The sequence below is a fragment of the Lepidothrix coronata genome, unplaced genomic scaffold (assembly GCF_001604755.1).
Source record: "Lepidothrix coronata isolate B3197 unplaced genomic scaffold, Lepidothrix_coronata-1.0 Scaffold54, whole genome shotgun sequence".
Taxonomy (NCBI): Eukaryota; Metazoa; Chordata; class Aves; order Passeriformes; family Pipridae; genus Lepidothrix; species Lepidothrix coronata.
This window is the reverse complement of record NW_016690234.1, coordinates 2,398,272-2,418,694: the sequence shown is the minus strand read 5'-3', so window position 1 is coordinate 2,418,694 and position 20,423 is coordinate 2,398,272. Positions and strand designations below refer to the sequence as shown.

Here is a 20,423-nt window from a genome sequence, read left to right as displayed (position 1 = left end):
GCAGTGAAACAAGGCCTTTGGATCACATTTTCTAGGTCACTGCTGGTAACTGACCTGCACCTTCCACTGCCAGTGTTTGCTACATGGCTTAGACTTTCCCCCTATCCACCAGGAACAAGGGAAAAGAGCATCCTCAAAAGATAAAGTCCACTATTTGAGATTAGGCCACCCAAAGGACTATGCCAAATTTCATTTTTAAGTAGCATTGTTACAAAGAATCTTATTAAAATACAAACTAGATTTGACCCTCAACCACACTGTTGTTTGTTGAGAAGGTACTTTCAGGTCATGGCCACCCATCACTCAAAACCCATCCTCAGCTGCACTGGGATTTGTCCTGGAGGTCACCACAGGGACACATAAAAATGCTCCGCAGGTCTGTCACCAATGCTACCAGGCATACCACAGCTTTCCCTAGAAAGAGTTTGGACTTTCGAACACCTGGGATGGGACCACATAAACCTAATTTAATATCAAAAGGAAACAAATAATGAACAATGTGTTCAGCACATTAGTCCTTCTGTTCTGTTGGATAAATCCTCTGTTCTCCACTTCCTTGGAGGTGTTTCAGGATTTCTAGTCTGTGGTAACACATAGAGACATGCAGTATGTCTAGACATTGCTCTAGTTCAGACTTTTGCTAGAAAACCTGAGTTGAGGAATTAAAGATAAAATACCTGCTGCTTATTCATGAAGTCAACATGCTGGACTAATGGTCTGGGAATCTTGTTATCAGTCATTCCGAAGGAACGACTGCTTGTGCTAGAGATGTGCCAAGTGTGCCTGAGCAGGATAACACTTGTACCCACCTGTGTTGGATGGAGTGAAGCTGGGTAAGGATGGGCTGTTGAGGCCTGGGAGTAAGACTGGAGGGATGCCCTGGAGCGCTGGGTACGCAGCAGGAAGGTTCAGAGCTTGCAGGGGGGTGTTGTCAAACATGCCCTGCTGTTGAGCTGCCAGACCAAGAACCTCATTGGCTTTTTTGATCCGGTCCAGCTCCTGCTGAGCCATCAACTGACGTACAGTAGCTGGGTCGAAATACTCCTTTTCCTTATCCAACTGGCTTCCAATGGTTTCTTTAACTTTGGAGATATGCTGTTGAGAGAAGATATGGTCACGTACAGACAGCCGAGCGCTGTACTTGATGCCACACAAAGTGCACTCTGTTTTGGGTCCCTCGTAACTTGTTTGGTTTATACCAAAATGCTTGGCCATGCTGAGTTTTGACTTCTTCTCCTTTGCCCTTGCATTCTGGAACCAGACCTGAACAACTCTCTTTGGCAGTCCAATGTCATTGCCCAGGACCTCACACTCCAGCATGGTTGGTGTCCTGTAGTCATTAAAGCATGACTTAAGAACCTTGAGCTGGAGATTAGTCATCTGAGTGCGAAAGCGTTTCTGTCCGGGCCGGTCCCCGCTCTCGCCAGACTTGCTGGCTGAACCACTTGCACCAGGGCTGGGCGAGCAGGGGTCTGCAAGGCTGGAGGTTTCACTATAGTCCACAGTACCTTCATTGTCATACTCTTTGCTGTAAAAGCTGGGAGCTGGGCTGACCAGGCCAGAAGACAGACGATCTTCGTATTCAGACATTGCTATCATGGCAGCTTTTGTCAGACCTTCACTGGGTCCCGATGTGGATTTGGTTTCGGTTGCAATCCCTGTTGCACTATCGTTGTCTGCATTGCCTTCGTCTCCTGTGGTGGTGTCCGTGATCGCGGTGTTGACAGAAGAGCAGTCATCATTGTCCAGCTTTGTCTGGTCAAAGCTCAGATTGACTGAGGACATGGATGGACTCTCGAAGTCTTCAATCCCTTCCACCTTAATGGAGGACGGACTCAGCAGAGTTCGAGGTGACAGTTCCATGCTCTTGTTCACCGGGGAGAGGGGAACACTCTGTCCGTCACTGCTAGTTGGTGGCATGTGGGAAAAGCTGGCTCCATCAAAGATGTCTCCCTTCATCTGAAGTCCCCCATCGCAGTCCAGAAGCATAGCAGACAGTGTCAGGTTGTACCCAGCTCGCTTGGCTTCATGCCAGTGCCGGGATCGGATATGAGCTTCCAGAGCTGTCTTTGCTTTAAAGAGAGCTCGGCAGAAGGGACACCTTCTGTGGGCTTGGGCTGGCCCCACAGCTCTGAACTGCCCTTTCCTCTCCCGTGCACGGGTGTTCTGGAACCAAACCTGCACCACCCGCTTCTTCAAGCCCACTTCATGCGCAATGTGATCCAGCATCTTCCGTGTAGGGTTGGAGTCGAGCAAATATTTCTGGTACAGAATTTCTAGCTGCTCGGGGGTAATGGTTGTCCTTAGACGTTTATCCCTTTGGGGTTCTTCTCCCCCAGTCCCACTGTCATTCTCTCCAGGGCTTGCGCTGGCCTTTTCCTCCAGCTTTCTCTTCAGCGTGTTCATGGTGGATGTTGGAGTTGACGGTGAGGTGGCCGAGCTTGCTGGAATCTGTGGTAACGTTCCAGACAGCAGCTGGCTTGCCAGTAGTGGATTACTGGGATCAAAAAGCATGAATGGCATATCCAGCGTTCTGTCCAGGAATGGGGGGTGGATAAACTGGTTCTGTGCACTCAGGAAATGGAGCTGCTGATGCTCCTGCCAATGCTCGAAGGAAGGAAATGCCAGCTTACACTGGTCACACTGGTATGGGATTAGTTGAGGAGGTAGGTTTGCCAGCTGCTGAGGGGTGGAGGTGTGAATGGGTTTGAGGGAGAGGTGTGAGAGCTGAGATGGACTTGGGCTTGACTGTGACAAGGAGCATTGAGGGGGCTGAGGGGGAGGAGGTGGCTGCTGCAGTGAGGAGGGGGAGGATAACTGTGAAATCTTTTGGTGTGCTGAACTTGTCTTTTGTTCTCCTTGGTCCTGTTGCTGCTGAGACTCTTGCTTTGGTTGCACTTGCTTCTCTTGGGTTTGGTTTTGCTGTGTACTTGGAGGTTCAGACTGCTTTGGTTTCTCATCTGTAGGTTCTACTTTAGAACTAAAGGTGGAGGAATCGTCTGCCTCTGCTGTGAGCTGCAGAAAAGCTGAGGAGGTTGTGTTGGCTGAAGATGTAGGTGTGCTGTAAGCTTGTGAGGGCATTGGTGTGCTGCAGGAGGAACTGGTTGGAGTCAAGAGCTCCATTGCATCCATAGAGTCTTCGTTCTGGCTATCATCCTGTCCATCCTCATCCTCATCTTTGTAACAAAGCTTTTTCTGGTGTTTAATGAGATCAAAAATGCGCTGAAAGACCAGACTGCATTTTTTGCACTGGTAGTTTAAGTTGCTTGTTCTAATGTACCTGTCGTTTGTGAGCTCGCGTCGCTCCCCATCTTTGCCTTCTCCCTGATTTTCATAGTTTTTCCTAGCTTTCTGACGGGCATTCTGGAACCACACCACTATAACACGCGTGGGGAGGTTCAGCAAGTTAGAAAGCTGCTCAAACTCATCGTCCTTTGGGTAAGCATTGGCATCAAAGAAGTCCTGCAGGACTCTGAGCTGGTAGTCAGTAAAGCGTGTCCGAGAGGACCGCTTGCTTCCCCAGTACTCCTGCTTTTGAGGCTCTGGAGAAGGAGGCCGTGAGTCTATCTTTAGCTCTTCCAGGCTAGTAATGGGAGGGTTGCTGAAGTTGTATGGGGAGTCCTTGTTACGCTGGCGCTCCTTGAACAGGGTGTTTCTGAACCAGTGCTTGATCACTTTCTGGGGCAATCCGGATTTGTCTGCCATCTCTTTGATCTGTTCCTCACTTGGGGAATTGTTAATGTCAAAATACTGCCGAAGGACTCTGAGCTGGTCATCAGTGATCCGTGTCCGTGGCCTCTTGTTCTGCTGCTGCTGGAGAAGGCTGGGGTTCAGCTGATGCTGGTACAACTGGGCCAAGTCGGCGGGTAGGGGATCTACAGGGCCCAGCTGGGGCGGCAGCTGCGCAGGTAATGTCTGCAGGGGCATGGTTTGCATCATGAGTGGTGAGAAGATGGGGAGCTCCATGGGCATGGAGAGCTGGGTGAGTGGCACAGATGGCTGGGCTGGTGCAATCGTGGGAGAAGTAATCGGTGGGGCAGAAGTAGGGATGGCAGGAGCGGCAGCCGGCTGAGGAGGAGCTGGAGGGAGCGGAGGGGGGGGCGGTGGAGGCGGGGGTGGTGGCTCGGGGGTCTGAGGCCGCAGTGGGTACAGTTTGTCATAGTGTTCTCTGTACTGTTTGGCAAATTTCTCCAACTGCTTAAAGGGAAAGTAATGTTGGTGAACATGCTCTTGGTGGCTCTTCAGGATGAGGATGTTTGAGAATAACTTGCCGCACGTATCGCACTCCAGCTTTTCCAAGTTCTCACCTTGGTCTGTCTTCCCGTTTTTCTTCTGCACTTTCTGCTTGTTCTCGTTGTACTGAATGACAAGCTCAAAGCCAAAGTTTTCCAGCAAGGCTTTGGTGGCATTGCCCCTTGCATCAGAGGCGATCCGTGGGGGCAGGATGGAGGGCTCTGAACTGCTGCCTGGCACAAAGTCCTTCTTCTCTTTGAGCTTTAAGTTATCAGGCAGAGACTCCTTCAATGTTACATTATTGTCTCCCCTCTCTGCGCTTTCCCTTTCCCGTGGGGTTTCTTTATCTTTCTCCTTCACTATGGATTTATTCTTCTTCTCTGGGTGCTGGCTCTGCTGTAACAGGACAGAGTGGGGTTGTGATAATGACAGCTGACCTTGCTGCTGCTGCAAGAGCTGTGGATGGCTCTGCTGAGGGAGCTGAACTTGTGCCTTCAGGTCCTCCAGCAAAGTTGGACCCGTCCCAGTCAATGTCAGTGCACCGCTGGTGACAGGCAAGCTGACTTCTGGATTGAGCTGGAACTCGGCACTGGGGATGTAGAATGGGAACAGAAGATGCTGCTGCTGCTGCAGCTGCAGAAGGGTCTCGGTGGTCATCGGAAAGTGCGGCAAAAGTGCTGGGTTGAAGAGCTGGGACTGCAGGAGAGCAGCTTGCTGCTGCAGCTCCTGCTGCAGGTGGGCCTGGACCTGTGCCTGTGCCTGTGCCAAGGTTTGGGCTTGTTGCTGCTGTTGCTGCTGCTGCTGCTGCTGCTGCTGCCTGGATGCAATCATGTCTGCCAGTTTCTTGCGGTTCACCTCTTTGGGCTCCGAAGGGGAGGAGATGTTAGTGCTTACAGGGTTACCCAACGGAGGAATTCCCACGCTGTCGCTGGACACCTGGTTGAGCAGGCTGGGAATGGGAGTGGTGCCTGAAGTGCTCGTGCTGGTGGTTGCAAAAGCATTGCTGTTGCTGGCACTCACGGGGCTCGGTGTGGACGAACCCAAGGAGAGGCCGCTGCTGCTGCCGTTGCCAGCCCCATTGCTGCTGCTGCCTGCCGCCTCCAGCTTGGCCGCGCGAGCTTTGGTCTGGTGCAGGACAGACCTCATGTGGATCTCCAGGGTTGAGCTCTGGCTGTAGGCCACGTTGCAGGTGTTACACTTGAAAGGTTTGTTGTCTGGGCTGCTGGTTGGCTCAGGTTGCCCAGTAGCAGACTCTTGGAGGGCTCGTTTCAGTTTATGCAGATGAGAAACAGAATTGTAATGGACTAGGAGAATGTTCTTCTGTGTGAAGGATTCCTTGCAGACTGTGCACTTGTATGGGCGAGACGGATCTAGGAATTTCTCCATAGTGAAGTTAGGGCCCTTCCTGAAGGGTAAGGCTCTTTTTGGTTCTGAGCCAGAGTCCTCCTGCACGGAACCAGAATCGCTGCCTGTCGGGCTCTGCTTATCTTCCAGGTCGCTCTCCTCCTCCTTATCTTCCTCAACTATTATTGTGTGGTCCTCTGCAAGTGAAGGGTCACCCATAGCAAGGAGGTCTCCGTTGACCAAGAGACCACCATACAGCTGCTGAATGTCGGCCTCGCTCAGCTCTAGGTGGCTGGTTTCCAGGTGCTTCTTCAGGGCCTGGAAGGTTCGGAAGCTGCGCTGACAGAGGCAGCACATGGTGGCTGCCCGGATGACGTGGTACTGGGAGTGGAGCTGCAGCTTCTCAATGGTTTTGAAGGCCAGGCTGCACTGGTTGCAGCGGTACTTGTAGACGTGGCGGTCAGAGACCGGCAGTTGAGGCCGCTTGGCGTGGACGTCGTTGAAGTGTGTCTGCAGGGCTGCTGAACTCTTGAACACCTGGCTGCAGCCCTTCTTCCAGCACAGGAAGCCAGAGTCCTCCCGGGCAGCGCTTGGATCAGCTGGAGCAGGCTTGGGGTCCCCGCTGTGCTCTGCACTGTCTGATGGCAAAAGGTTCTTCCCTGTGTCCTCAGAGATCTCTGTGAAAACAGAATTAGAGCAAACCCAAAAATTACACCAGCACACCAGGGTGGATGAACACTCCCTTTCAGTCCTGAATACATCTTTTTTTCTCTCCAAGACAATGAGTATTTCTAACATTTCTCCTCTATCTTCATTCATTTATTTCAATACCAGCCCATTACCCTCATCATGGCCCATTGCATAAACCTACACAATTTACTTCCTTGCACACTTTGAATATCTGGAAATGATTCACACACACGCATCCCTTAGTGCATTTATCACCTTCAATTCTCCCTTTCAAGTGAAGGCTACTCTGCCATCTCTGTCTTTACTGTTCCTGTCTGTTTTCAAAAAAGAAGGTTCATCAAACTGAACATAGTATTTGAGTCTTGGTCCTACCAAAGCTAGGATCAACAGGAATGAAACTGGTCCCTAACCAGGTGATATAACTGGGGGAGTGGTGGGACCATAGACCTCACTGATCTGCACTCACCAGGCTGCTTCCCCAGCTCCTCGGTGCCTGAGTTACCATCCTTCTCTGGAGCAGCTGCTGGGAGGAACATGCTGCTGGGCATCATCACCTCAGGGGTTGTCACCTGGAGACAGAGGGAAAGGGCATGGGGAGAAGAAAAACACAGGAAAATATTTTAAACATCTTCAGTGGCAAAACTAGACATTGGTATTATGAAGTCAGAGGTGTCACTTCACAGCTCACTGAAGACTTGTATTTATTAGACAAAGCTCACATCAGTCAAAAGTGTTTCTACAGTTACATTTTGGACATAATTAGCAGTGCACACTTGAAGAATAATCTTATTATTAATATTTTTCCTTTATGTAGAATTCAGACTTTGATCACTGACAATGTTTTGTCATGGGCTGTGAAACTTCTTGTGCAACCAATTAGGTAGATAAGTTGAAAGGCCCACCTTAAGCTGCTGAAAACATAATAAGGCCCCTAATTAAATCATACCTCGTAAAGTACGCTGTAATCTTGAACCAGGGAGCATTGCAGCACTGTTTTCAAAGTGTATCGATGCAGGGAAAGGAGGCGCATGAGAAAGAAAAGTACAAATACGGAGAGAGGTGACAAAGGAAAGGATGAATAAGGAAGGACTAAAAAGAAAGCAAATTTTGAAATGAAAAGCTTTTGGTAACCCTTTCCTTGCTCTGAATTATGCGTTCCCTTTGCCCCTCTTCAAGTCTTTGCCTAGATCCTGCACCAGTAAAACCAGTACAGTACTGGTTTTGGTGTGGGAACACCCACAGTTCTAAAGAGCTGTAGAGTCTGCATGGCTCATCTGGAGAGGCCCTCTGGAAGAGCCAAGTGCACACACTCATCCTGTTCTGGAAAACTGTTTCTTTGGATGTACCTGGTCACACACAGACCCACAAACCACCGTGCTAGCAGCCTGCACATGGCTGGCATCAGACACAGGACAACGAATGTCCTTCTGAATGTCCAGAGCCAGTGACTTACACAGCTGAAACACTGCCTCACAGCACCTGGACAGACAGACCTGTGCCCCCATCACCATCCATTTATGTTCCAGCACACGGCTGCCAGTGCTGGTCAATGCCTGTGGCAAGTGAAGACACCTCTACAACCTCAAGCAGCTGCCCATGCCACCCCACTGACACCCAGGGAGTGCTCCCCTTTCACCAGGTTCTCCTGGTGATGCCTGTGGTGCTTCTGCTCCCAGCCTCCTGCTGCTAGGAAGGTGAGGCACAACTAAACACTCCCGGACAACTGTGTTTCCTGGCAAAACAAGCCTCTCTATCCTTCTGCTAGACACAGAGAGGGCATCTGAGCCCTGGATTTTAGGAGAGAAAGAGTGCATGCAGTGGCTTTCTGCACAGCCAAGGCCCACAGGGCTCTGGCTGAACTGCAGGAGATGGGAGCATGCCTGTGGTGAAGCTGAAGCTGGAGAATCTCAGGATGAAATGATGGCACAGGAATGGCTGCAGAACCTTGACCTGAGACATGAGGGGTGTGGAGCTCCCTCCCATTCCCAGGACAGCTGGTACATGGAGGTGAGTGCTGGGTCCCATGGATGCCAGCAAGGAAGACAGCTGACACATCCCAGGAGGGAAGCTGAGCACACCAAACTCATTCCACCTTTTACTCTAAGCAGGAGTGTCTGATGGCCGCGGGTGGTGGGTTGGGAGACGTGAAAGGTCACTGGTTAATTCCCAGTAGCTGGGCTCGGAGGAGGGGGACAAGCAGGGAGGCCAAGGAGGGAAGGCAAGAAGAAACCGTTCCTCTCAGCTTTAGCAGCAGGGAGAGCGCTTTCCTAGGATCTTTAGGAATTATGAAAAATAAATCATGAGAAATTAAAAAAAACCCCAACAGAGTAGAAAAAGAATAAAATTATCTAACACCTCAGCTGCACATCATTATAGAGCTGTGGCTTTTCATAGGCGTTACAGTACGGCAGCCGTCCCCACCACCATGCTCAGTACGACGGATCAGTAATTGTTTTCATACACTTTAATTAGAAAAACTCAGATGGCTATGAATAATAATGGAAAAGAGAGACTTTTGCACTTGAAAGGTTGAAGTCAATCAAGTGTGAATGACGGCAAAAAAGAAAAAAAAAAGACACCAATTCATCAGGCCTCTGTTGTCTCGCCGCGTCTTTAATCATAATTCCTGATTGGGATTCAAGAAGGCAGTAAGCAGCGGTTCTTTGTCTGCCTTCACCTTCCGTCAATTAACTCTCCCCGCAATATAATCATCAACCTCACATGCTCCTCTGCATCTTAATCTGGGGCTCCAAACCACTAAGTCCTGCCCTATATGTGTTTAAGTAATTACCTTTATCTACCTGCATCTCCACAGCTACCATTCTTTCCCTTCCTTCCACCCTCCCTCCATCATAGGGAAAAAAAAAAAAAACAGGAAAAAAAAAAGAGGTGGGAAGAAAAAAAAAAAAGGCTGTGGTACATTAAATTGCTACAGGCACAAAATCCCCAAAGGCAAACAGAAAAAAGCTTGGGAAAAAGTGCATGGCAACTAGAAATTCTGGATATGGATGCGGGGAACTGTGGCAGTGCAGCCACAGGGGCTGGCCCTGGGGAGCAAACTCCTGGAAACAAGGCACTGGCCAGCAACTGGACTCAGTCAGGTCCTCTGGATCCATCCGGGCTGCTCCTGCCCCTTTCCTACACCCTTATCCAGGGCAGGACCCCCTGCCCCTTCATCCCCATAGACCAACCCCGAGCAAGTGGCAAAGATAAAAGGAGTGCAAATGGGCTGCATGTCTCAAATTACTTTGCACTGACATGGAATTCCAGACTGCCCTTTTTGTAGGGTTCATCCTTTTACACTGCAAACCTATCTGAGGACACCCCGTATCCTTGGACCTGCAGAACTCGCCTGGCACGCTGTGACTGCTTTTCATATAACCCAAGAGTGGGGGCACAACGGGGCAGGAAGGTGCAGTGCCCCCAGCAGGTGAGGCAGGAGCGGTGCTCTGTGACACAGCATTTTGTACTGCAGATGTATTTCATGGCATTAACTGTTCCAGTGATCAAGAGGACCGTGTTTATCTGGAGCACAGCCTGTGTTAGCACGTGTGGCTGTCAAATGCTCTCCACCTTCCTCTCACCTGCACAGGCGATACCTGGCGTATCATCTTGGCATCCCTCCTCAGCTCAGCATCCCCCCCCCTTTCATTCCTGTCTCCCTGTTTAAATGTCTCCTCAACACCGTTTCACGACAGCAACACGTCAGTCAGTGTGAGCCGTTACTAAAACACAACCCTACAGCTGTGAGTTCAATAAATGTGTTTTTTCTCTTCCCTTCCCTTCTCCTGCACACAGATGTTCTTCTCTGTCTAACACCAAACCATATGCACTGCACGGCTGTAGCCACCATCTCCTGGCCCACAAGCCACCAGCAAAGCCTCTTCCAGCATGGCACCTGTCTCAGTCACCCCAGATCCACCTCTGTGCACAGCCTGAGCTCACCATTGCCTGTGGTTCTGACAGCTGAGGTCCCTCTTGGTTCTCCCACTGTTACCACACAGAAGGTCCTTAGAGGATGGGAAGTTGTTTGACAAGTCTCTCTGCTTCCAAGGACCCTTCCTTTTGGGTGAAATTCAGACCCCTTCAGCAGATAAAATTTCTTTATGAAGATGAGATCCATGGAGAGGCATGGGGACCCCACTTCAGTGGCCATTTCTATGGATGAGGTGGCCCAGGGAGGACTGTTACAGAGCACCCAAGGGCTGATGGGCCACATGTCCTGCCTCCCTCTCACTCCAGTATCCTCAGCAGATGACACGCCCTGACACCAACAGACCTGTCATCATGCTGGAGAACGACCCGTGGGCCCACTCCTCACCAGAGACAATCTCCAGCAGTGACAAGCACAGCTCCTGCCACCACTGGCTCTACTGGATTTTTAACGACTGACTGTAGAACTGCTCGTTGTCAGGGCTGGAGGCTTGGAGCCCAAGACCCACCAATATGACACCCAAATACTGCTGGCACGTCCGAAAAATTACTCTTGGCCAGCAAGAGCAGCCAGCTTCCCTCACACTACACCTGCCTGCGCTGTCTGCAGATCGAGGCATTAAATGCAGGGACAGTTCCTCCAAAAATGCCCCAAAATGCTGGAATCATGTGGCTCTGAAAAGAAAACCTCTAGAAGGAGTCTGAGGAGATACATCCCCATGTCCATGCAACCAGGGGAAATACAGACAGGAGGCAAGGTTCCCCACCAGACAAAGGAGGTAATTTCCATTACAAAGAGAGAGAGAGGGTGCTGGAGTGAAAAGCTTCATTAGACTCCGAGAGGCAAAGCGATGGCAGTATACCAAGGTCACTTCTAATTTAGACCATCTAATTGGCAAACATGGCTCCAAATGGCTATCATCTCACAGGGCTCAGAATTAATGAAGCCCGATTATTTTCATTACCTTCATCCGAGATGGAGAATGAGACAGAGAGTGAGAGGGAAAGGGGGGAGAGGGAGGGGGCGAGAAGGAGGGAGAGAGAAAAATTGAATGACAGCAGAAGGGAGAGCACAATAAGAAAAGACAATGGGAAAGAGGGAAAAAATGTAAAGATAGCAAGAGGGGGAAGTGAGATGGCAGGGATGGGCAGGAATGACTCCTGAAGCAAGGGAGAAAAGAAAAAGATGGAAAGAGGGCTGGAACACTGGGAAGACGCCCTAAACTGAGGAAGAGAAAGCTGACAGCAAAGATGATGGGACAGGAATGTGCAGAAGGATAAAGCAGACTGTGGGAGGAGGGAGAGCTCCTGCTCCCAGAGGCTCTCGGGAAGCCGTCCTCTCTCCCAGCTCCAGCCCATCAGTCTTGTCAATCGCCTGCGCGGGCGAACTGCACTTCACCCTCATTACGGGGCCCTGTGGAGCCGAGCGGGCCCAAGCAGAGGCTGTAATGGGAAAGATGGAGCCTGGCCCCGCTCAGAGCAACTGAGATGCCATGGAGAGCAAACTTGGCCACATTCATCCACCAGCTCTGTGAAAGGGAAGCTGCAGGAGGTGGGGGGATAATGTGAGCCCCAAACTCTGTCCCTGTGTGGCACTGGGGCATGGTGTGCTCTCCATTCCCCTCAGCCAGCCTTGCCAGCCCCCATCCCTGCACCAGGGCTGGCGGGAGGATGCGGGGGTCCTGTGGGACAGCCAGCCCGGCTGCTCGCTGATATGGAAAGGAGGGAGCACGACCAGGCAGCTCTGAGATGCCGAGTGCAAGCAGGAGCCGTTACCATGGCAACAGACATATTAGACACTGCAGGTTCCTGAACGGCGTCTGATAAGGTGTTATTAACTGGAGCCTCCTCCAACGCTGAGCACAGTGACACTTTGTCGAGAGGGACCCAGCTCCCAGTCACAGGGATGCAATTCCCTTGCAGTGACACCAAGACCTGACTCACGTGTCAAACCGAGATGGGATCTTCATGAGAATGAGCAAAATTAGGACCCTCTGATGGTGCCACGTTCTGCATAAACTGTACTGATTGCTCAAAATATTTGTCATTGAATAAAGATGCACCTTCTTGACCCTGTGGTGTTAGACCCAGAGCAGGAGAGGCAATCCTCCTCCCCAGATGTGTCTCTGGGTGCCAAAGGAAAGAGCCAGTGGCAATGGAAGGTGGGGAAACCAGAAACAAGCATGAGGATGAGCATCATGGCTGGGCTAGTCTCTGCTGATCCCAGCAGTCCCTCAGCCCTGCTCCAGCACCAGTAGCTGTGCTCACCTAAGGGACTGTCCCTGACCTCCTCTGCAGGGTGTCCTGAGCTCCTAAATGAGGGGCTCCTGCCAGTCCCCCATATCCTGGAGGACACAGATCTGCCTGAGGATGGACCAGCCCAATGCTTCTGCTCCAGACTGCACATCTGCCCACAGCCTGGCTCAAACCATACCACTCTACACCAGCAAAACAGTTACCCTGAGCAAACTGGTTACACTCACTGGCCTAAGGAAAGTGCTCAGCTTTTGCTCGCTGCTCTTAGAAGGTCAAAACATCTGCCATCAATGTAGTTAGAGGTGAGTAAGAGTCGTTCAAGCCCGGAAAAGGTATTTACAGACTTGACCAGCACCAGTGAAACAGACACAGGCCACAGAGGCTGCGATCTCTGTGACGGGACAGCTCTGTAACTCAGGCCCACAGGTGGCCTGCAGAGCAAAGCCACATCCTGCTGAGCCCTGAGGGGACAGGCAGTTGGTAAAGTAAGGCGGGAAAATAAGGAGCATAAAGGTATTGATGGAGCAGGAACTGGAACGGGCTGCCCAGAGAGCCTGTGGAATCTCCTTCCCTGAAGATACTCAAATGCTGTCTGGACACAATTCTGAGCAATGTGCTAAGGGGACCTTGTCTGAGCTGGGAGGCTGGGCTGGAAGAGCTCTGGTGGTCCCTGCCAACATTACCCATCCTGTGATTCCATGACCCTGTCTTTGAGAAGGAGTCACAAGAGGAATCATAGAATTGTTAAAGTTGGAAAAGACCTTTAGGATCATCCAGTCCAACCATCAACCCAGCACCACTACCAGGTTAAACCATGTTCTCAAGTGCCACATCCGTATGTTTTTTTGAACACCTCCAGGGATGGTGACCCCACAGCTTCCCTAGGCAGCTTGTGCCAGAGCTTTGCAAACCTTTCTGTGAAGACATTTTACCTAATATCCAATCTAAACCTTCCCTGGTGCAGCTTGAGGCCATTTCCTCTCACCACTTGTTACCTGGGTGAAGAGGCTGACCCCACCTGGCTCCAACCTCCTTTCAGAAGGGAGTTGTAGAGAGGAAGAGTGACAGAAAGAGAAGACCAGAGAGCTGTAAGAGAACAGCTGGGCCATGTTGTGTGTGCTTGCTCAGAAGATGTCACAGGAGGGAGCTGATACAGAACATGAGTATTACAACAAACACAGTGTTATTCACCTCCACTGCCAGGAATCAGCAAAGAAGGGAGAAAACAAGCAGAAACAGAGTGCAAGAAAAAATCACAAAGAAAAAGAATTGGCAAAATAAGAACTTATTCTGTATACTTGGTAACAACTTCTTAATGCAGACATGATCTTCCCTCAAAGATTATACCAAAGAAAAAAGAGTGTATAATGTGACAAAACATCCCATCAGCTGCTGCATCTTCCAAAAGCTTCTGTGCAAGCTGCCATCCCATGCAGTGACCTGCAGTGATCAGGTCAAGGAAACTGTATTTATCCTGACCTCTTCACAGGGAAATCACTCAACACTTCCACAGGGCTCAAACTCATACACGACCTATCGGGATGGGATGAACCTCAATGGCAGAGCCCTGATAGGTGAAGTAGTTGCCCACTGCAGCAACCTCTGCTCCTCACCTTGGCGGGGATGGCAGCGGACACACTTGCCTATGCAGCCACTTACCGTCATGATGAGTTTCTCGACACAGTCAGGTGACACGCTGTGCAGGTGGGTGAGGTGCAGCTGCAGGTGGATCTTATTATTCAGCATGTCCTGGCAGAGTGGGCAGCGGAGCATGGGCTGCACAGAGTGCTGGGTCATGGCATGCACCCGCAGCCGGTTCACGTCTGTGTTGCTGTACTTGCAATACGGACACTGGTACATCTGCAGAGAAGACAAATGAATCACATAGCTGTTCCAGCCGCTGCTTTCCTCTTACAGCCAGGCTTTAACAATTTGATGCCTTATCCGATCACCAGTTATTGCCTTTCATCCTCCTTCTCCCATTTTATTCTTTGCTTTTGGCACATTGGAAACAAATTACCTGCACAGAAAGGTGAGTTCTTCCGCCTTACCTGCTCTGATTTGGTCTCCTCTGAAGTTTTTGACCATTTAAAGGAGAGAGGTGACTCAGAGCTGCTGGGAAACGATATCCGCTTAGAGGACGCTGGAGGCTCCGTCAGCTCCTTCTCTGCCTGGCTGGCTGGTGCTGCAACAAAAAGTGATTTACATCAGGAAACCTCCAAAGAGGTCTAGGTTGGACAGTGCTTCCATTTACTGCTTGACACACCCCACAAGGACTTGGAGGAGGATGAGTACTAAGTCCTACAACGCACACTTGGCCAAAACCAGTTCATTCTTGCTGATGATCTCCCACAGCACAGGAACTGTGTGACTGGTGACCAGAAGCAGAGAGATCTCAGCTGTTTCTGGGGGCTGCTTACAACCTGCGGGTGCAGGAGGGTCTGGGCCTGTGGCTATGTCCAACACGTAAATTCTTGGCCAGATGTGAAGGCCCATGTGTCACCTTCAGGGGGAGCTGGACTGACTCAGTGAGGTAGAACTCATACCCTTTGCTCACCCAGGACATTTTACGCATGGACACTCTGGAATACGTTTGCCCTGTAGAGGGCCGGTGGTTGTGGCCGTCAACCCAACCAACGGCACCCGTGCTGGCAGCAGCGGCACTGCTGGGATGGCTCCGGCCGGCTCAGCCCATGCTTCCAGAGGAGTGTGCATCTCTGGTGCTTCCCAGGATGTGGGCCTGCCAAAATCCCAATTTTGGTGGGACCTGGCCTATGGGACCCAGACACTCCCACCTTGACAAGCTGAGGAAAGGCCATTTTATAACAGCCAAACAGAGAAAGGCAAACGAGTCCTGAAGTCAACAGCAAAACATTCTGTGAGTTGTGGCACTGGGAGAAGCACATCTCTGACCTTTCCCCTCCCCCGAACCCTGGCCGCCTGCAGTACATAAATTTGTGGGACATCTATTATTTAAAAACTGTAAGGACAAGTATATTATACACAGCCCCCGTCTCCTCCTCCCCGAACACACATTCATAACAGTACTTTAATCTGTCTCGAATCGACTTCAAACCCATTTCGCCCTTAATGGGAGTTATTCATTTTCACTTGAAAGGTAATATCTGACAGCTGGATATTTAATATGATGGATCGGCTGCCGATTAACAAGGCACTGTAGCATTCGCAGGCCGGTCCCCCACACTTTTCCCCCTGTCTCCTACTCTCCTTGTGAACCCGCTGGTATCTGCTCCTTGTTTCAGAAGATGCCGTTAAGAGTCAGATCCTGGCAAACTGCTTCCTTCCCAAAGACCCTTCAGTGCACTGGCATGAGCTGTATTTCCAAAGGTACCAAATCACAGTGGGGAATACAATCCCCATTTCTAACTGCCTTCCCTGACAGTCCCCACCTCTGCACGTTCAGTTAGATAGAGACAAAGTAAGTTCCAGGAGAAGGAAAACAGGTATTGCAAATAGGTAACGGTAGTGTCAGAGGGAGGCAGGGATTGGAGGAGCTCTGGGATCGCTGAGTTCCTCCTGGTAAGCTTGGAGGTGATCTCATTCCCTGCGGTGCTGCCAGTTGCGCACCTGGTGCTTCAGTCCTGGCTGGGCACCAGCCTCCATGCACGGATGCACAGTCCTGGCTGTATCTGAAAGCCAAACCACAGGACTCCGCTGTGCTGCCAACTCCATGACAATGTCCAAACCAGGCATTTCCTTGTGTAAAACAAGTCTGCAGTGTCAGTGCTGACTGACAGACACTAACACAGATCCTTCTGCCCCTGTGGAATGACATGCTGCTCTGCTCAGCCCACTGCTTGAACCAAGATCCTCCCCGGGCTTCAGAAGTGGAAAGGGGTTAAAGGTGTCTGCAAAGCCAGAGTTGGCCTTCCTTGCTTCCTGTAATAAACATGCTTGGAGTATTAGGCACATGGTACCACCTCGCTGCTCCTCTGCTGAGGAATGCAGTCCCTCCTGGAGGGTTTGGGGAGGCAGAGATCACCACCAACAGCCAGCACTGTAGTGGGCGAAGGACCACCCTGGCACTGTCCTCGACACCACCCTGCCTTAAAACACCCTGCCCGAGCCCTGTGTGATGTGAGTGGCCCTGGTCGGGAGCCTGATCACGGCTGACACGGTCCACTCCTCAGTGTGACCTCAGACACTGAACTGCCAGCCCTGATCAGGCAGCTGGACATTGAGACTGGCAGCTGGAGACCCCAGGTCTGTCAGGGCAGTCAGGCAGCCATGTGAGCCCTGCTCCAGCCCTGCACCAGGCTGGGACAGTGACAGTCATGGCTTTGGGTCCCCTTGGACCTCTCTGCGCTGGGTGGTGACTGGGGCTCCCTGTGTTTCTGCACCAGCTGCTCAGTAGCAGGATGTTTTTGGATGCAGTGACCAAATTCAGCTCAACCATCAGCTACTCACAGGCTGCTAAACACCAGCTGCAACCTTGGGAGTCACGACAGGGTATTTTCTCATCTCCTTTCTACTGGGAAGCAGCCTGCTTAGAATTAGTAACAGGTAATTAAAATGTACTTTTCCTCACCATCTCTAAGTACCCAATTTTACTAAATGCACTTGATCCAACCCATAACTTTAATCCTTCAAAACCAGAGTTACTGATGATTGTCCAGATCCCAGAATAATTAATTTGGGGCAGGGTTCTGAAAAATGCACATGGAATATTTGTTCTAAGTATTTTGAGTTGACAGCTCAAGTGGGAATTTTAACACTGAGACCAAAGTTTATTGTTGATAAACAGGCAAATACATGAAGTGACACATTCAGTCCACATCACAGATCAGAGAAATAAAGAACTGTCTGCTGCCTGGAGAAACAAGGACGCAGCTCGGCACCCGCCTGCAAGGCTCCCAGCATGGCGTGGGACCTTCTGTCTGTGCAGAGAGGACAGGACAGAACATCTCAGTCTCAAAATGTACAAAGAGCCATGACCTCGAAGGGCCGTGAGGCACCAGAGCAAATGCAGACACCACCTGTACCGTGACCACAGGCCAGCATCTTGCTTCCAGGTCAAGGCCTTGCAGGGCAGAAAAAGGAATTTGGTTTAAAGTATGACATATGCCTACATATTGGATAGTACTGTTACGCACTTTGATTCTTTAAATGGATTTAATTCAGATTTGACGATTTAGAGGAACATCTAAATCTAAAATTTAAATAAAATTTCTAAACTAATGTCCCCTAAAGCCAAGTGTGATTAGGCAGTGCTGCCATAGCACTTCTGGAGACCTACTTATCTTCTCACTCTTCTCAGCAGCTTCTGCTTTTCAGAGGAGGAAGAGAGATTCTCCCCAGCATTATTCCAGAGGTGAGATGGGCACTTCCTTCGAAGTGGAGACCTTTCCCTTGCTGGTTCCAGAGGGAAAGCCAGTATGGGTCCCCCAAGCTCCTGTTCTCCATCCTGGTGGGAAGGGAGTTGCCACCCACCTCTCAGCCATCAGAATCTTTTAGCTAAAGTACCACTGACAGCCCCTTCATCTAAACTTCCATCTCCCAACCCAGCAACATAATGGAAAAGCCAATTAAATGATTATTAATTCATGCTGCTTTCCGTAAGCTAGAGGTTCTCATCTCCCTGCATTCCGTAAACCAGCTTGCCACTTGCCCTAGAAATTTACAGTGGGGTTTCTGCTATTGCCATTGATTTAAACACCACCCTCCTCCCCAGCCTCTGAAAAATTCCCTGTCACGAAGTCCAGCCGCTGGCCTGGGAAACTTCTCAGCGGGATCAGGGAACTGTCCTTTCACTGCTCGATGGAAAATAACATTCTGTATTTGGTGGTGCTGCCTGCCCCAAACTGCCTTGATGTGTTCTGAGAGCCATCGTTCAGCATCACGAGCCTTCAGACCAGCTGAAGCTGCTGCTGTGCCGCCCAGCCTTCTGCCAGCAATGCCCACGGCCACTGTCCTTTGCCCTTACAGCACCTGTGGCTGTCCCGAAACCCAGGGTTCGTTTATCGGTTTCATCCATTCTCCAGGAACTTCCACGACCCAGGAGCTCCCTGGAACCCTCAGAGAATGGTATGGGGCACCCAGCAGTGCCACAGCACTGCCCCCTCCTCAGTAACACATGGGCCAACGTTTCCTCCTCAAATACCGTCTGTTTAATTCCTTGTTCCCTGAACATACCTTCCGTTCTATGAGCAGCTGTAGCCACACTATCAGGCCTGTGCACTGCCTGTTGCTCTACAGCATTTCTCAGCTCTTATTTGACAATAACATGATCGACAGGTAACACCCCCTGCACTCGGCACGGGCACTCTGCACCCGCCCTCGCTGCCGCCTCGCATGGCTCTGGCCCTGAAAATGGCCGAATAATTTGTTTTTCTAATGCTGTGTCATACCTTCCTGCCTGCAGCGAGTACCCACAGCTGAATTACTATTAAATATTCATATCACAGTACCCAGAAGCCCCGGCCGCCACCAGACTTCCCTGCCTCGCTCTGTATGAACACAGAGCACCCAGCAGACGCTGTGGTGAGACGTCAGGCAGCACCAGGGGCACGTGGAGGCAGTGCTTTGCTTGGCACTACGGGCACCACGGACCTTCCCCATGGCCCCATAGTCCAGTTCAGCTCCCCTGGCACCCAAGGGTGCTGCCAGAGCCCAGTGTGCCCTGAGCCCAGCTGGCTACTGCACAGAGCCACCTGGAGCTGCCTCCCAGGAGCCTTTTGTATATCCTTGGAAAAACACAGTTAGAGGCAGCTTCCTGTCCCCTCTCCCAGGTTTCCCTGGTGCAGGCGCCAGTGCTGAGAGTGGCTCCATCATGCCCCTCGTCCCCTTCCTCCCAGCCTCTCAGGCCCCCAGAACATCCCAGCCATTAAGTGCTCCACAAATGCCAGATATTAAAAAAGCAGCAAAAAGCAGCCGGGGGGAGGGGCAGGAATAGGTTTCCGTCAGGATGTGCCTGACCTGTTTTTTTCAATTTCAGTAATTAGAAAGGCAGTCGGCCTGTAGGAATTATTCATAAACTGCAGGAGCTGTGCAGTATACATTTATGTTAAACATGTCAAAGCCGATTGAAATCATGCCTGCCAGCACCATAGTCCATAAACACACTTTTCTGCAACAATTTCCCAGCTCTCGGCAGCCCATTAATACCTCCTTTAATAGCAATCTACCACGGATTTGAATCAGGGACGCTCCATTGCACTAATTGCTCTGTTAGGTGAGCATCATGGATTAAAAAAAAAAAAATCATTAACAAAAATAAAAGCCCTTCAGGCCAGTCCTCCAGAAAGATTTCATTTCAATCTATATTTTAAGTAGACTTTGTTTCTTGTTTTTGTGGAAAAAACCATGATATACTCTGAGTACCCAACAGACTGCATTAAGAAAGTCTCTGGTAGCCAGGTCACTGCTGGTGATGGGCTTCTCGGTCAGAGACACAGACCAGCACCACCTTGAACTCAGAGGCCTCGTACTGGTCTGTCCTGGCCTGATCCCGTTTCAGCTCAGTATCCATCATCGACATCCTGCCTTAAAAATGGAGTCAAGATCAGCCACAATACCTTTTCCCCTCGCTGTTTTGCTTGTGGTAAATCTTACATTAGTCATGACAAGATAATGTCTAATGCTGAGCCATCAGGCACAGAGCATCTCCCTACTCCAGCACAGAGGTGGGCACAGAACATCTCTCTGTTGCAGCGTGGAGGCACTGCCATCTTCCAGAACCTTCTAGAGCTACAGAGAAGCCTGGGAAAATCAAGATCCAGTAAGTCCTTATTTGGGATGGAGTTTTCCACGTGTATACTCAACTGGAAAATATCACCTTCAGAAATGTTTCTGCTTCACATTATTCCATTTTAAAATAAACACCAAGAACGAATTGATATATTTATTTTGCAGTTGAGACATTTTGACAAATTCGCAATGAAAACAGAATTTTTCCCCTTGGTGCTGAGACTGACCCTACACAGGCTGCACCTGGGCCATACCCACCA

The 20,423-nt window shown here is 50.4% G+C and overlaps 1 protein-coding gene across 5 annotated transcripts in view; it reads right to left on the bottom strand.

Annotated features, from left to right (window-relative positions):
- ZFHX3 (zinc finger homeobox 3) overlaps window positions 1-20,423 on the bottom strand; it is a 129,844-nt gene that overhangs the window by 7,026 nt on the left and 102,395 nt on the right. For all 5 annotated transcript variants that reach the window (XM_017816260.1, XM_017816258.1, XM_017816259.1 and 2 more), the window contains 4 exons: window positions 14,508-14,641; window positions 14,116-14,316; window positions 6,734-6,836; window positions 810-6,254 (listed from right to left, as the gene is read on the bottom strand). In XM_017816260.1, coding sequence (XP_017671749.1) covers window positions 810-6,254; window positions 6,734-6,836; window positions 14,116-14,316; window positions 14,508-14,641 — 5,883 coding nt within the window. The remainder of the gene's footprint in view (window positions 1-809; window positions 6,255-6,733; window positions 6,837-14,115; window positions 14,317-14,507; window positions 14,642-20,423) is intronic.